General features: G+C 40.2%; 1 protein-coding gene across 1 annotated transcript in view; it reads left to right on the top strand.

The window, feature by feature from the left end:
- LOC144687612 (citron Rho-interacting kinase-like) overlaps positions 1 to 17,369 on the top strand; it is a 215,439-nt gene that overhangs the window by 85,036 nt on the left and 113,034 nt on the right. Inside the window, exons 14-15 of the mRNA XM_078553958.1 lie at positions 15,170 to 15,340; positions 15,965 to 16,018. Of these exons, the coding sequence (XP_078410084.1) occupies positions 15,170 to 15,340; positions 15,965 to 16,018 (225 nt within the window). The remainder of the gene's footprint in view (positions 1 to 15,169; positions 15,341 to 15,964; positions 16,019 to 17,369) is intronic.

Below are 17,369 nucleotides of genomic sequence, written 5' to 3' on the forward strand. Positions count from 1 at the left end.
ATTTCTCTCTCCACAGATGCTAAGTTTTTCCAGCATTTTCTGTTTTTATTTCAGATCTCCAGCATCTGCAGTATTTTGTTTTTTATTTTACTGGACAACGTGTATATGTGGATATAGTATTCATACTTCCAGCAGGGATCACTGGATAGCCATCAGTGAGCACCATGTAGTGTTTTTTTTTTCCAAACCTGTTCCTTGTTCATAAGACCAATTCTATCACTCTCTTGTAAATGTGGCTAATGACTAAGATGATCAAACTTGGAATGTTCTTGGTTTTGGTAGCTGAGTTGCTCACTGGATATACTTGTTCTGGACATTTTAAGTACAATTGTTCAACATCATATACACCAGGCAGAATTCTCGCATCAGAAATTTCACCCATGCTCAGAACTGCCCAAAAGTGTATCTGAGAAGCTGAACTGTCTATGAATAGAAGACCACTTCAAGCTGTTTCATTCAGCAGCCCTGAAGTTAGGAGTGCAGGCTGCTATCGAAGATATATATGCTTGACTTCAAATTTCTCAGTGAAATTGTAAACTGAAATAAACTGACTCTCTCTCAGGTATTCACATGGGTTAGTTTCACTGATGTCTTCCATAAGTAGACCCTTGTCCAAGTGCTTGATTTACACATTAACAGGGAATTGAATGCTATTCCTAGGACCAATCCGTTTATGACTGTCGGGGCATTAATTGTATATGAAAGCGTGGATGAGATTTAGGTAATAATTCAATAGCCATGTTCATTATATTCCATTGTGTCTTTGAAACCTGCTTAATTGACAGTTCTGTGCACTGGAAGAACCTCTTTAACCTGTGATAAATATAAGAAGCTGATGATTTAGTTCCAACCTAATTATAAATCATTACAGGGAGGCCGGTCTTTGCAGCAAGATAGAACTCAACAAGATTGAAGGTACGCACTTGCCTTTTAAAAAAAAAATGCTAAAGATTTTATTTGATCTCTGGAAACAATTCACATTTACCAGTTAGAATGAAGGGTTGTTATTATATATTATATATTAATAATTACCCGAATCTCATCCAGGCTTTTCAAACTCAGTTAATGACTTCACGATTGCAATTGGATTAACTTTAGGAATAACATTCAGTGCCCAGTTCGTTTGTAGATTAAAGCAACCGGGCATGGGTCTACTTGCAGGTGGGACTTGGTGAAGCTAACCCATGAGAATCAATTTGGCTGGAGCTAAGGAACAAAAAGGTGCAATTACGTTGCTTGGTGTGGTTTGGTGGGAAGATATGTAGAGGAACAAATCTGCAGGAAATTTACAGAGATGCAAGCATTAAAGAATAGTTTTAATGGCGGCCTTTAATTAGCCGAATGTAGACTGGGACAGTGGTAGTGTAAAGGGTGGAGAGGGGCAAGAGTAGGAAGATTGTGCTCAGGAGAATTTTCTACAGCAGTATGTGTCCAGTCCAACAAGAAAGGATGCACTGTTGGACCTGGTTCTTGGGAATGAGGTGGGCCAAGTAGATCAAATATCAATGGGGGAAAACTTAGGAAACTGTGATCATTGCATCGTAAGGTTTAGGATGATGGTAGAAAAGAACAATGTGCAGTCCAGAGTAAGAACAATTAACTGGGGGAGAGCTGACTTCAATGGGGCAAGAACGGAGCTGGGCCGGTAGACTAGAACTAAAGGTTGGCGGAAAAAACTGTAGCTGAACAATGGGCTACCTTGATAGAAGAAATGGTTCGGACACAGTCAAGGTGTATTCCCTCAAAAGGGAAAGTTAGGGCAAACAAATCCAGGGCTCCCTGGATGAAAAAGGACATACAAATTAAGATAAAGAAGAAAAAGTGTGCTTGTGTCAGGTAGAAAATACAATTGAGAACTAAGCAGAATACAGAAGGCTCAGAGAGGAGGTGAAAAAGCAAATAAGAGAAGCAAAGAGGGATAATGAGAAAATACTGGAAGCCAACATAAAGAGGAGTCCCAAAGTCTTCTATCAGCACACGAATAGTAAGAGGGTGGTAAAAGGAGTAGGGCCGATTAGGAACTAAAAACAGGATTTAGACATGGAGGCAGGGGGCATGGCTGAGGTGTAAAATGAATACTTTGCATCTGTCTTTACCAAGGAAGCAGATGCTACCGAGGCTACGGTGACAAGAGGCAACTCTGTCACTAGAAGGATTCAAAATTGATAAGGAGGAAATGTTGGAGAAACTGTCGGTACTTAAAATTGACAAGGCACCAGGATGGGATGAGATCCATCCAAGGATATTGAAGGAAGTAAGAATGGATGTTGCGAGGGCATTGACCATAATCTTTCAGTCTTCCCTAGACTCGGGGGTGGTGCCAGAGGACTGGAGAATTGCAAACATTTCGCCCTTGTTCAAAAAAAGGTTGCAAATATAAGCCTAGCAATTTCAGACCAGTCAGTTTAATTTCAGTGGTGGGGAAGCTTCTAGAGACAATTATTCAGGATGGAATAATGTGGGTTGATTAGGAAGAGCCAGCATGGAATTCTAAAGGGGAAATCATGTTTAACTAACTTGCTGGAGTTTTTTGAACAGGTAACAGAGTGTTGATGAGGGTAATGCTGTTGATGTGGTGTATATGGACTTTCAAAAGGCATTAAATACAGTGCCACACAACAGACTTGTGAGAAAAGCTATAGTTTATGGAATAAAAGGGACAGTAGCAACGTGAATACAAAATTGGCTGAGTAATAGGAAACAGAGGGTAATGGTGAATGGGTGGTTTTTGGGCTGAGGAAGGTTTATAGTGGAGTCTCCAGGGGTTGGTATTAGGAGCCTTGCTTTTCCTGATATATATAAAAAACTTGGAAGCATTATAAACTGCGAGGAAGACAGTATAGAACTTTAAAAGGGCATAGACAAGCTGGTGGAGTGGGCAGATAGGTGGCAGATGAAGTTCAGTGCAGAGAAGTGTGAGGTGATTTATTTTGGTAGGAAGAACATTGAGAGACAATATAAAATAAGGGATACAATTCTTAAGGATATGCAGGAGCAGCAGGACCTGGGTGTGTCCGTGCAGAGATCATTGAAGGTGGCAGGACAGGTGGAGAGTGCAATTAATAAGGCATACGGTATCCTGGGCTTTATTAACAGGGGCATAGAGTACAAGAGCAGGGAGGTTATGCTGAGTTTTTAATAAGACACTAGTTGGATCTCAGCTGGAGTATTGTGTACAGTTCTGGGCACCACACTATAGGAAGGATGTGAACACATTGAATAGAATGCAGAAAAGGTTTACAAAAATGGTTCCAGGGATGAGAAACTTGAGTTATGAAGTTAGATTGGAGAGGTTGGGACTGTTCTATTTGAAGAGGAGAAGGCTAAGAGGAGATTTGATAAAGGTGTTCAAAATCAAATCTGGATAGAGTAGATAGGGAGAAACTGTTCCCTCTCAGAAAAGGATCAAGAACAAGAGGGCACAGATTTAAAGTGATTTGCAAATGTGATGTGAGAAAAAAACTTTTTCACATAGCAAGCAGTTCGAGTCTGGAATGCAGTGCCTGAAAGTGTGGTGGAGGCAGGTTCAATCGAGGCATTCAGGATGATTAATTGATGTGTGGAGGTACGGGGAAAAAGCAGGAGAATGGCATGAAGTCATGACGCTCATTTGGAGATCCGGTGCAGACACAATGGGCGGAATGGCCTCCTTCTGCACCCTAACAATTCTGTGATTCTGACAATATCTAATGGACACCCAAAGTTTATTTCGGTCTGCAATTCCACTGGGAAATTTGAAGTCAAGCGTGTATTGCAGACTACACTCTTAACTTCAGGGCAATCATGCAGCCTGATGATAAAAGGACACTTGATAATTTGCAAACAATTTGAAGTTTAGCTTTAAATATATGCCCTGTTAGTGCATTGTTTAGAGTAATTGGGAGATGACTGGGAAATTTGTTCAATATCTAGGGCAACCTATTGGTAAAAAGCTGAACTGTTTGCCTATTTGTTTACAGGCTTAAGCTTTAGTCTTAAAGCACAGAGAATTGCTTGGAAGTTGTTCTTTATACAATCAAGAAGAGTGTTTGAAAATTAATTGTAACATTTAGATCCTTGAGCAATATTTCCATTTCCTTGCTGTGTAACGTAGTCTGTCCAAAATCATATCAGGTTCTGCACTGTAGTTTTAAAGATTTAGAGAAATTGTATGGCTATTAGCTTGCGGATATTCTCTCTCATGATAACTTCTGAAAAAGTTTACACTTTATCATACTTGTGAAGTAGAAGAAATTGGAATTTGATAGTTTGCCAAAAAATTAAACTGCTGTCTTGAGAGATTTCATAATTTGAAAATGTCTTCAGCATTCACTGGCATGATACCAAGTTCTATTAGGAACTATCGCAGCCTTCAATATTTCTTCACAGAAGGAATCTTTTGGACAGCATCCTCGTGTCCCATTTCACCAAAAGCAACATGGGCATCAAATCCTAGTTAATTCATTTCAATTTTTCCTTGATAAGGAAATCTTATCCTCCCTGAAATTCTGTGTCATTCTTTTGAACCTATTTTATGAAGTGTTGACCTCTGCCTGGAGAATTGAGCTGATGAGGTACTTGTAGGAATAGTGGCTGTTATTTGATTTGCTACATTCAGGCAGTAAAAGATTTTCAAAATGCTTGAGTAATGGGCACACACCTGATACTGCCCATCTTAAACAAAGATTATATGATCAACAGAATATTGTTTGACATTACACCTATAGTGTAGGAAAACCAACAGGTTAGGCACAAGGAGCGCTTTATGAAACCAAATTTACTTCATGGGTTAATCCATCCTCATCAAGGTTACTATTGATGCTTTGAGCCACTACTTGAAGTAACTTCCATACTTGTATGAAGCTAAATGAAAAGACTTAGAATTGCTTCTGAATCCAAGTCACGTCGGGAAACAAATAAGAGATCCATGCAATGACCCTTGCTGCACTCCACTCGACACCTTTGCCTTTTCTTTTCCTTCTTGCCACACTGACATTACATCTCACACTGGTACACTCTATTATGCACTGTTTCCCATCTTTAATCTAGCTTCAAATAAAAAAAAAACACATGCTATCCTGGGCTCCCATAGTTTTTAATTTTTATAATGTTTTATCGGGAATCTTGAAGGCTTTATGGAAGCTGAATTATGTTGTGGGAATTTCCATGATCCACCTGTGTAATTTCCAATTAAACTGAAGTTTCAAAATAAGATTCCCCACCTTAAAATTTGTCCACACTTTATATTATTAAACTTTTCTTTTGCTATATAGTTACACTTTGAGCCCATTGTTTAGCAGCTTTCATTCTTTTAACCCCAAATGATGTTAGGTCAATTGCTTGTGTTTGACTTGATCAGCTTTGTCCTTTTAAATGTTAATGCTGTATTTGTGGATCTTCACCAATACTTTCTGATTAGACAATGCGCACAAACTTCCTCCCAGGTCTCCTGCTCAGCTCCATGCTGAGTTCATGCCTAATGCCTGAAGGAAGTTGTTAGTTCCTGGCCTCCCATAAACTTATTAAGAGCTACAATAATTGGATAGTAATCTTATTACCATATATACTTGTGTAAAAATCGATCTTGTGCAAAAGTTGCTTCCACGGCTTTGCCTGGGGAAAGAAAACAAAATTTTCCACAGATGTTGTGTAAAAATCTACTCTAGTTTTTCAGGAATCAAACTGCGTTATGATTATTAGTCGCTTACTGGTAATAGCTACCTTTCATTAATTTAAAAGGCACACACGGGAACCTTTAGATTTTCCTCCACCAATTCTAGTGGCAATCTCCCAGCCAATTGACAAGACTAATGTTTACCACATGATCTATCACGAGCCTTTGCTAAAGAATAACAAGCACAGAGCTCAGCTTAAATTGTAGAGAAAGGTGGCAGAATGGCTTAACAAGCTTTGTCAAAATGGTCATATCACCTGTGGAGATATCCAACTCAACAATCTCAGAGAAACGAAGAAAGATGGTATTTCGGTATTTAAGGCCAGTGCCAGGTGGTGCACAAGATTCATGAAAAGCCACTATTTAGTATTTGGGCAGAAAGCAAAGGTTTCACAGCATCAGTCACCTGAACTCAACAATAAAATCATCAAAAGAAGAATGCATATCAATTGGCCTGCATCATAAATATGGACAAAATACTAATGAACTTTGACATGCCAGCAAACAAGATAGTTACAAGGATGGTTTTTTCACTAATCTTAGTCAAAACTGGTCACGAGAAGATGCGATTCACAGTGGTGTTCTGCCTTGTATGGCAGATGGCACAAAATTGAAGCTGATAGTGATATTCAGGCACAATGCACTTCCCAAAGAGAAATTTCAGAAAGTTGTTTTCTATGTTCACGAGAGACTCTGGATGGATGAAGGTGTTTGCAAAAAATGGATCAAAGAAGCTGGAATGTGAGACCAGGAGAACCATGCAAAAAAAAAAAGTTTGCTCATCTGGGACATGTTCAAATCCCACCCTGTTGACGATGCAATCCATGATGTGAGATCAATCAGCACCAACATGGCAGTTATTCCTGGCAGTCTGATGAGTGTTGTTCAGCACTTGGATGTGGGTATAAATAAACCGCACAAGGACAGTATGTGAAAGATGTGGAACAATTAGATTTTAGAAGGCGAAAAAAGCATTCACTGAAGATGGAAATAGGTGAGCACTCTCACTAGCAGCATTATGGCAATGTGTCATCGACACGTGGTGTGAAAAAATAATTTCTAAAATGTGGAATATTAAACGTGCTGAACAGTATCGAGGACAATTACTTGTGTAACGTTGATGCTGAAGTTACTGGTACTACCACTAATGGAGATGTTGAAGAAAATCCATATACAATTATGTTATACAATCAGGCTATTGGGAGAAATTGTTCAATGATTCAGATAGTGATCAGAGTGATTTCAAAGAATTTTATAGTGTTATAGTTAATTCATTATAGTATATATGTTATATAGTGTATGAAATGTACAATATTTTTATTGTTATAAAATAAATGTAAGAGAATTAATATGAATTCTTTAGTGTTTATTTTATTCCATTTGCAACAGTTTCTTTTTTGGACCCAAATCAAGCATGCATGTCAATCCCTCAAAAACACCAGCCATGTAAATGTCAACCCCCTAACTTTTATCCTAAAACATAAAAAATTTGACTTTTACACGAGGTATATGTGGTATTTAATTTAATTGTCAATTACTCCACATGATACTAGAAAATGTTATATTATGGTACTTATCCGTTGCTTTGCTTGTCTCTAGTTTAAAAAAATGCCTTGGAAGGGAAGGAAAATGCTCTAATCTCGTTTGCATAAAAAAGAGATGTGAAAGAGTTGGGTATAGAGGTCTTACAGAGGGAGTTGCAGGCAGCTGGTTCCAGATTGAAATGAAAGGTCATAATGACAGTATTCTCAGAAATGTTGCTGAACCAAGTAAAAAGAGTAGATTAGGTATGTCAGTGCGTGGCTTAAGAAATGGTGCAGAAGGAAAAGTGTTATATTTTGAGGACATTGGGACAAATTTTAGAGTATAGTCAGGATGGATGTCACTTTAACTCGACTAGTACAAATGTCCCTCTGGAGAGAAGAAAGAAGGCAGTGAAGAAGGATTTAAACTATTGAGAAGTGAGAGCTACAAAGAGAAAATTAGAACTTTCAAAATATAGGGAAAGAAGGAAAATTTATGATACTGGTGGCAGAAAATTTAACAAGCAAGATGATACATTAATAGGGAAGGGAGTTAATAACTGCAGAAACTGAGAAGGAGAGGAGTTAAACATGCAAGCTGTCTGATACAAAAGAAATAGGAAGACTAAAAGTATGAATCCAGCACAAGAGACCTGATGAAGATTTGGAGGTAATTATGTGAGAACACAGGTCTTTTACAGGATGGCTAGGGGTTAGTGGAGAGGAAAAACTAATGGATTACTATAAATCAAAAATGAATAAATGAATAGGATAGAAAATAGAAAAATCTCCAGGCACATATAGTTCCAGCAGTAAATGAAATTGGGGGTATATTCGTTATGAACCAGCAAGCTCATTTGTCAACAACAATAAATATCCTTTTCATTTGTTTTAGTATTTTCCTCTCCTCTCAAAATTCTATCACTTTTTTCTTTTAAGCATTTGTTACAATTATGAGGTTTAAAAGATTATGTTTTATGATTTATAAGATTGTTGTAGCTTGGGACTGTAGCTATAAATGGAAGGGGTCATCTGTCCTGTTCTGGAGTGTGCCTGACAGTAAGTCTGGGTAGCTTAATTGTTGGAGGTCAAAGGGACTCAGGTTGTTTTATTGGAAGTGAAGTGCAAGGTATTTATGCTTGGACACAATGACAACAATTTCTAAGTCTACAATGAGTAGACCCTTAGTCTCCTGAAGTCCAAGGAAGGTGTTATCTATATCAAGTTATAAACAGTTGTGCTGTAAACTGTTTATTTATCCTAGGATGAAAGGGAGTTTGGATCAAAGATAACTGATTAGCTTTCTATCTAACTGGAAATGTCAATGTATTTCCTGTTTCCATGGAGAAGAGGATAGGTGAAGTTATTTTGAGATCTGGTTACTGGCTTCCTTATAAACTCAGAAATATCACATTCTGACAGGGGTTGCAGTTTGGTCTGGTGTGGTTTGCAGCCATCTGAGAAGTAGTGAGCAAGTGATGGAAATGGCTAGGCTTGCAACTGAAGCAGAGAAAATGCTAATGTTTTTGTTCACGCAGAACGTGGGTGGGAGTTTGTGCTTAGATTGAAGACAGAGTTCGTGAGGAATTAAGAGATTGGAAGATTTGCCTGTCCAATTTAAAATAAATTCCAGCAGCAGGCTTTTTGGTGATTTATAAAATAAAGAAGGTTATTTATTATCACACACTTGCCTCAGATGTTTAAAACTCACCGTCTCAATTGCTCATCTCACTCGTACTATTGCACACAAAGATTAGATACAGATGAAGTTATGGTCGCAATTATAAAAATGGAATTTATAACTCAGTGTCTATGTCAGTGCTGGCCTGATGTCGTCTTATTTGAGGTGGTACTTTAGTTGGAATGAAGGGCTTTTAGAAACAAAAGATTCTCATGAAGCTGTGAAGCCTCTTCTAGATGAATATCCAGGATACTGGTTCTCAGGTGGACTTGGAAGCTGGAATGAGTACAATACTTTGGCTGCATTAGAAGACTTTCAGCTATGATGATTCAGTTGTTTCAGATGTTTCTTTGCTGGATTTGTTTTTCAGGGTATTTCAACCGCAGCTCCTGAATGTTAGCTTCAATCACATGACTACAGGGTTAACACCCCTGAGGTCCAGACCACCACAATACAATTGTAGTTGACAACGGTTGTTCACTTTTATATATGCCCCAACTTGAGCTCAGATATTCTTCCTTTGTTCAGTATGGCATATAATAAACCCCATATTCTTCAAATGCTGTTTCATCCTTAGATAATGAGATGCCTAAACGTCACAGGTGGCTGCGAAGAACCCCTGTTCAGGTCCGTGTTTAACTAAATATTAGCCACAGAATCGAATACTGTCCACAGTTTAATCATCCATACTTGCAAGTTAAGTTGCAGCCATCTTAACAGGTTTTGTGGCCACTTTCACAAAGTATGATCTTACAGTGCATGATATCCAATATCGTGGTGCTTGTACCGAGCACGACAATAACCGTCACAATAAGAGAGAGTGCTGGGATTTAAAGTGACCTGGTTGGGGAAGTAAAAAGGAAGCAGCCCATTGGAAACTAGGATCAACTGTGAATTCTTTGCTACAAGAACTGTAATTCTGTTGAGTGCGATGTGTGATAAGTTTAAAAAAAAAAACCGTTTATTTCTATAGTTTAAAGTATAAATTGCCCATGAAAGAAAGTAGTATTTAGCCAATGGTGGGCTTTTTAATCAGTTGATGCAGCAAAAGGTTTAAAACCTGAAATCTTGCCATGTCATTCTTTCGGCTATTAACTAGAAGTTTAAATTTCTCTTTAAAATTTATTGGTCTCTATGGAGATCTTAACACATTTGTATCAATTGCTTTCCTCTACTCATCTGTTTCTCTACTCATCTGTTTTTGAGTCTGCTTGTTTGTATGAAACTTATTTTTCTACATACTTTCCTGCATATTTAACAGGGTTTTTTGTCAGTGTCATCTCTCAGCAGTCAATTGTGGAAAGGAGGCAATCTAATTTTCAATATGAGGTGTGGCCTCCCAAGCTTGGGTATTAGCATTCTGAACCTGTTCAACTCCTGTCAACTGTTTGGCAGGCAAGGTGTATCATCATTTTTATGGGCTGTACTATTGTCTCCATGCAGAACTGAAAATAAAGGTGCTGCAGTATTGCATTAGCTGCAGCTTCAAATTTGTGCAATCCTGTAGTGCTTTACTTAACTTTCAATTACCAGTTACTATAGTAACAAACTTATGCACCAGTAGCCATAGCAACATCAAAGTCGACGCTTGAACCTGCTAAATAAAATATTGTGAAATTATATTATACAATAATGCCTAAAAATATTCAGTACTTCATTGTGGTAACTATTTTTAATATCTGGAAATTGAGCTGAGGGTCTGAATGTTCTTATTTTGCCCTTTAACCTGGCAAAACTGCTTAACATAATTTTTTATTCATTCACGGGTTATGGGTGTTGCTGGCCAGGCCAGCATTCATCGCACATCCTCAATTGCCTTGAGGGTGGTGGTGAGCTGCCGCCTTGAACCGCTGCAGTCCATGTGATGAAGGTACTTTCATAGTGCTGTTAGGGAGGGAGGTCCAAGATTTTGATCCAGCAACAGTGAAGGAACAGCGATTATAGTTTCAAGTAAGGACGGTATGTGACTTGAAGGGAAATTTGGAAATGGTGGTGTTGCCATGAGCTTGCTATCTTTGTTCTTAGTGGTAGAGGTTGTGGGTTCTAGGAGGTGCTGTCAAAGGAGCTTTGGCAAGTTGCTGCAGGTGCATTTTCTAGATGGTACACACTATAGCCATGGAACACCAGTGGTAGAGGGAATGCATGTTCATGGTGGTGGATGGGGTGCCAATTATACGAGCTGCTTTGTTGTGGATGGTGTCGAGCTTCTTGAATGTTGTTGAAGCTGCAACATCCAGGCAAGTGCAAAGTATTCCATCACATTCCTGACTTGTACCTTCTAGATAGGGGAAGACTTTGGGGAGCCCAGAGGTGAGTCATTTGCCACAGAATACCTCGCCTCTGAACTGCTCTTGTGGTCACAGTATTTAGGTGCTTGGTCTAGTTAAGTTCCTGGACAATGGTGACCTACAGGATGTTGATGGTAATCATTAAATGTCAAATGCAGGTGGTTAGACACTCTTTTGTTGGAGATGGTCATTGCTTGGCACTTAAGTGGCAAGTGATATTTGTGCTACACATCAGCCCAACCCTGAAAGATGTCCAAGTTTTGCTGCATGCAGGCCTGGACTGCTTCAATATCTGAGGAATTGCCAAAGGAACTGAACACTGTGCAACCAACAGCAAACAGCTCTACTTCTGACCTTATAATGGAGGCAAGTTCATTGATGAAGCAGCTGCAGATATTTGGGACTAGGATGTTACCCCTAAGGAATTCTGCAGTGATGTCCTAGGGCTGAGATTATTGGCATCCAATAACTACAACCATCTTCCTTTTGTGCAAAGTATGATTCCAACCAATGGACAGTTTACCCCTGATTCCTGTTGATTTCAGTTTTACTTGGGCTCCCTGATGCCACACTCAGTTAAATGCTGCCTTGATGCCAAGGGTAATCACTCTCACCTCACTTCTGAAAATCGGCTCTTTTTTGTCCACGTTTGAATGAAGGCTGTTATGAGGTCTGGAGCAGAGTGGGCCGGGTGGAAGCCAAATTGAGCATTGGTGAACAGGGTTATTGCTGAGTAGGTGCAGCTTGGTAGCACTGTCAATGACAACCTACACCATTTTGCCGACGTTTGAGTGTAAACTGATGGAGTGCCAATTGGCCAGATTGGATTGGTCCTGCTTTTTGTGGACAGGACATACCAGGGCAGTTGCCCATAATGTCGGGTAGATGCTAAGGTGCAGCTAGTTCTGGAGTACAAGTCTTCAGTACTATAGCCAGGATGTTGCGAAGGCCGTAGCCTTTCCTGTATCTAGTTCATTAAACAGTTTCTTAATATCACATGGAGTGAATCAAATCGTCTGAAGTCTGGCATCTATGATGGTGGGGACCTCGGGAGAAGGCCAAGATGGATTATCCATTTCTGGTTGAAGGTGGTTCCAAATGCTTCAACCTTGTCCTTTACACTAATGTGCTGGGCACTCCCATCATTGAGGATGTTCTTGGAGCCTCCTCCCCTGGTTAGTTGTTTAATTGTCCAGCACCATTCATAACTGGATGTGGCAGGACTGCCGAGCTCTGATCCGATCTGTTGGTTATGGGATTATTCAGCTCTGTCTGTAGCATGCTGTTTCTGCTGTCTAGCATATGTGTAGTCCTGTGTTGTAGCTTCACCAGGTTGACACCTCAATTTTAGGTATGCCTGATGTTGCTTCTCGCATGCTTTCCTACAGTCCTCATTGAACCAAGGTTGGTCCCCTAGCTTGATGATAATGGTGGAGTGAGAGATATGCCAGGCCATGACGTTACAGATTGTGGTTAAGAAGCACAGAAGGAGGCCATTCAATACGTTGAGCACTGGCTGTCTGCAATCACAATTCGGCTAATTTCAATTCCCTGCTCTCCCTTCCCCATAACCCTGAATTTCTTTACCCTTATGTGCTTATCCAATTCACTCCCGAGCTGGAATTGAATCTGCTTCCATTACCCTCACAGGCAGTGCATTCCAGATACGAACCACTTACTGCATTAAACAAAAATTCTCATGTCACCTTTGGTTCTTTTGCCAATCACCTTAAATCTCGGCCCCCTGGTCATTAACCCCTCTGCCAAAGGTAACAGTTTCTCCCTATCTACTCTGTCAAGACTGCTCATGATTTTTAATACCTTTATCAAATCTCTTCTCAAAGTTCTCTCCTCTGAGGACAACCCCAGCTTCTCCAATCTATCCACTTAACTGAAGGCCCTCATTCCTGGAACCATTCTCATAAATCTTTTCTGTACCCTCTCTAAAGTCTTCTCATCCTTCTTAAAGTTGCAGTCCAGCAACTTTGTATCATGCTGCTATTCCTTTTATGCCATGGGTCTCAACTTTGCTGATGAGCCTATTATCTGGCTCTTATCAGATGTCTTTTGGAAGCCCATATGCGCCACATCAGCTGCATTGTCCTGATCAACCCTCTCTGTTACCTCATCTAAAATTTGCAATCTACGATTTACCTTTAACTTTCCTTAATTGATCCGCCTCTTTCATTTCAGTTTACCTGGGACAGACCTGTTCTCAACCCACTGAAATTGGTGGTCCTCCAATTCAGTATTTTTACTCTAGATTGCTCCTTGTCTTTTTCCATAGTTAATCTAAATCTCATGATATAGTGAAAACTGATGCCTAAATGTTCCCCCATTAGCATTTGATCCACTTGACCCACCTTATTTCCCAGAACTAGATCCAGCAATGCCTCCTCATTGGGTCAGAAATGTACTGATCAAGAAAAATCTTCTGAACACACTTCTCCCTCTCTGCCCTTTACACTATTGCTATCCTAGTTTAATATAATAATTCAACTTCCCCATTATTATGACTGTACAGAATACTGGTTGGAGAGCGAGATGCTTCTCTTGTTTGCTGTCAGGTCCATTACCAGGTCTGGCTCTACCTGCTGCTGCTCCTTGCGTTCTCCATCGGGTCTGTTCCCAGGTCTGGCTCTATCTCCTGCCATTCCTCTCGTTCTCTGTCAGGTCCATTCCCAGGTCTAGTTATATCTACTGCCGCTCCTTTCATTCTCCATCAGGTCCACTCCCAGCCTGGCTTTATCTCCCGCAGCTCCTCTCATTCTCCGTCAAGTCCATTTCCAGGTCTGGTTCTATCTTCTACTCCTCTCATTTTGTGTCGGGTCCATTCCCAGCCTGGATCTATTGACCACTGCTCCTCTTGTTAACTGGCTTTCGACTTGCTGTCTTACAAGTCCATTCCCAGGCCTGGCTCTATCTCCTGCCTCTCCTCTCACTAATTGCTGCCATTTTTACGCACTGTGTACAATTATATTTCAATAAACTTCTCTGCTTGATGCTGGCTGTCATCTGGATGAAGACTCAATCATAGAGCTATGACAATTAAACCTGGAGCTACTTTGAACCAACCTTTCACGCCTCCCCATCAAACTTCATGCTTTCTCTGTCATGAGCAATGCATGGTCTCCGAGTCCGGATGGTTTATAAATATACATACTAGTACCATGGACTAGGTGATCAGGCCTGAAGTTCTTTTAAAATTTAGTAATAACCATAGAAGTGAAATTAAGGAGGTGAGGAGAACAGGAAAGGCTATTTCTGTTATTTCTGCTACCAAAACTGTAAGCCTCAGCCCAGCAAAATCAATATAGTGTTGGATTTCTTGACTCAGCATCGCTTATCCATGAATGAGGTGTCGACTCAGAAATTGAAAACTTCTGGTTTGCAAGTGGTGCTCTTTTGGATTGGACTGATGTTTAACAAGGGGATACAGAACTTGGAACTACAAAATAGTCAATATAAGCATCCCCTATCTGCACATAACTTTAAAAGGCAGACTTCAAGGTGAAAACCGCATAACTTAACAAAATATTATTACCAGGAAGGTATGATTTCTCTGGCTGATCCGCTAGGCATTTAGGGCGTAGTGATTATTCACATGAAAGTGTCAGCCACATCTTGACCTTGGACTGATCACGTTCCCCTTGGGGTGCTTGGTTGGGTTATTGCCTCCTCCTTGTAGTTAGTTAGTGTACAAAACTTACCAATTTAAAGTAATCCATTTTGAACTTCTGATGACAGCTCACAGGCCTGAAATATTAACTCTGTTTCTGCCTCTACAAATGCTGCCAGACCTGCTGAGCATTCCCAGCATTTTCTGTTTTTATTTCAGATTTCCAGCATTTTGCCTTTGTGTTGAACTTTTGCCCTCTCCTTTTCTAAAGGAGTAAATGTCATTGTTATTTATTTGCTTTAATTCTGTGCTTTTTAACTGTTTATCAAAGTTTTGGTATTTGGTTTGAGGATGACTTGCTCCTTCCCACAAGCTCCTTGTGCTTTTTCCCCCATTTTTAAACAGGAGTTTCATGCTCAAATGGAGGAGATGGAAGTGACTGTACGACAATTGGAGGAAGATCTTGCTGCTGCCCGCCGACGGGCTGACCTCTACGAGTCAGAACTAAGAGACACTCGAATTACAGCAGATGAATATAGGCGGAAAGCAGCTGAATCCCAGCAGAAACTACAGAAGGTTGGTCTGAGCATCTGTCCCAACAGTGGATGGGATGGAGATGGCATGGAATAAGTGTTGAGGTGATGACATTGAATTTTGCACGCCAAGGAGCCTGGGATATGGTGAGGTCATGGACTTACCATAAATGGAGGGGATTGTCACAGTGGCAGGGTGTCCCTTTGGCAAACTGCTTGATAGTCACATTTGAGTTGTGATTAACTACATTCCTAGTTGAAATCTAAACACTGCTTGCTTCTCATTCTGACAGGGTGGGTTATCTTAGCCACACTCTAGTCAATAAGGCATTCCCCATGACAGAGGGCAGGTTGGGTTGAAGATGAACTCGTGAGCTTTGCATGCAAAAGGACTTTCCAATATTCTGCGAAATGTACTCTTGATGAAAGTGAAGGATGCTTGTCACCTACTATACTTTGCTTGCAATTTTGGCTACTTGCTTCGTCTTAAGTTCAGCAATGAATATTGCATTTTGTGTAATGTTGCTGCGATTAATCTTTCTGGAGCCGATTCTATTCTAATGTTAAGAATAGGTGCGGTGCAATGTGTTTGCGTGTGAGGGGGCACAGAGTCCATACCCTGATTTGATCCAAGTCACTGACATCAAGACTGATCTTCCATTCACAGACCAGAGACCAGGGAAAAGCTGAAGTTGGAGAGGTGTACGCCAAACTTGAAAAGGTTTTTTACTTTATATTAACCTTTCTTCACTAATTTAATTGTTATTTAGGTGCATTGTTTGGCTTTTCTCCCAGCTTGAGTATATGGTAGAGTTGTTTAGATAATTTAATTTTACTTATAAATGACTACTTATTTGGAAGAGTATTGCGGAAAAGGGACATGTCTAAGCTTTTTATCTTGCATTCATCAGGATACTTCGCAAGAATACTAATATAAAGGGAAGGCACCAATTTGTACTGTATGTGAAGAGAGTGTTGATTGGTAGAGGTGTTGCCATTGATGGTGAATGACACTTAACTGCCAAACATTGTTTGAAATTTAAACCAGGCAGCTTGACTCTGATTGGCCAAGGCATTGCCCTGAGGAATGAGTCAGCAAATGGCTGTCACTGAATTTGTTTCGCTGAAATAGGCGCAATGTGTTCACATGATATTTCTGTCTGCAAAGAACAGGGTCCTGTGTATTGATATATGTAGCTTCCAGTACACACAAATGTGCCACACTGTGAGTGGTGAATACCATTTGTGTTACTACAGGCATAGTAGCGGTATCAAACAGCCAGCTTCACCTTTTGCTCAAATATTTGCCTTCCAGAGTAATCTGAGGTAGACGAGGCACTTTTCAGGGCCAAAAGTGACAGCCTTAGTCCCATTCATGAGTTTGCGTGATATACAATGCGAATTGATCTGATCAGGGTAGCTGTTATCTTGCATGATGTCTTTGAGGTGCTCTATATCAGCATCAAGCTTGCGTGCTGAGCAAATAGCTCGGGTCCTATTTACAAGGTTGCCGATAAGACCAATCTTGTAGTACATGGAACAGGATGCTGCTGTCAAACTAAAAAGACGTTCTGCCTATCACACATGAGAAATGTGGTATGTGAATTTCAGTGCTAGTGTGATGCTAGTTATGTAGGCCGTACATCCCAAAGACAGGCGAATCGTATCAACCGGCATGTCCTGGCCGCTGTTTGCAACGGGCAAGGTACAGACCATATCCAATCAGCCCGTGCTTGTAAAACTCAAAACACAGTGTCCAGCATTAGATGTGATTCCACGATTAGACAATATTTGCTAAATAACCTTCAGTGTGCTAAGAATTACACTGACAACTAATTAAAGATTGGCAGTCGGGCTTGCGGTGTGGCACATTTGCGTGCACTGGAAGCTACATATATTAATATATGTATTGTTCTTTGCAGACAGAAAGAACATGTACATACATTGAGCCTGTTTCAGCTAAACAAGATAAGTGACAGCCATTCACTGACTCAGGTCAAGCCATTGCTCTGAAGGATATAAGGGTCAAGCTGCTGGTTTAAATTTTTTAAAAATGCTTGGCAGTTAACTGT

Source organism: Cetorhinus maximus, chromosome 12, assembly GCF_964194155.1.
Source record: "Cetorhinus maximus chromosome 12, sCetMax3.hap1.1, whole genome shotgun sequence".
NCBI lineage: Eukaryota > Metazoa > Chordata > Chondrichthyes > Lamniformes > Cetorhinidae > Cetorhinus > Cetorhinus maximus.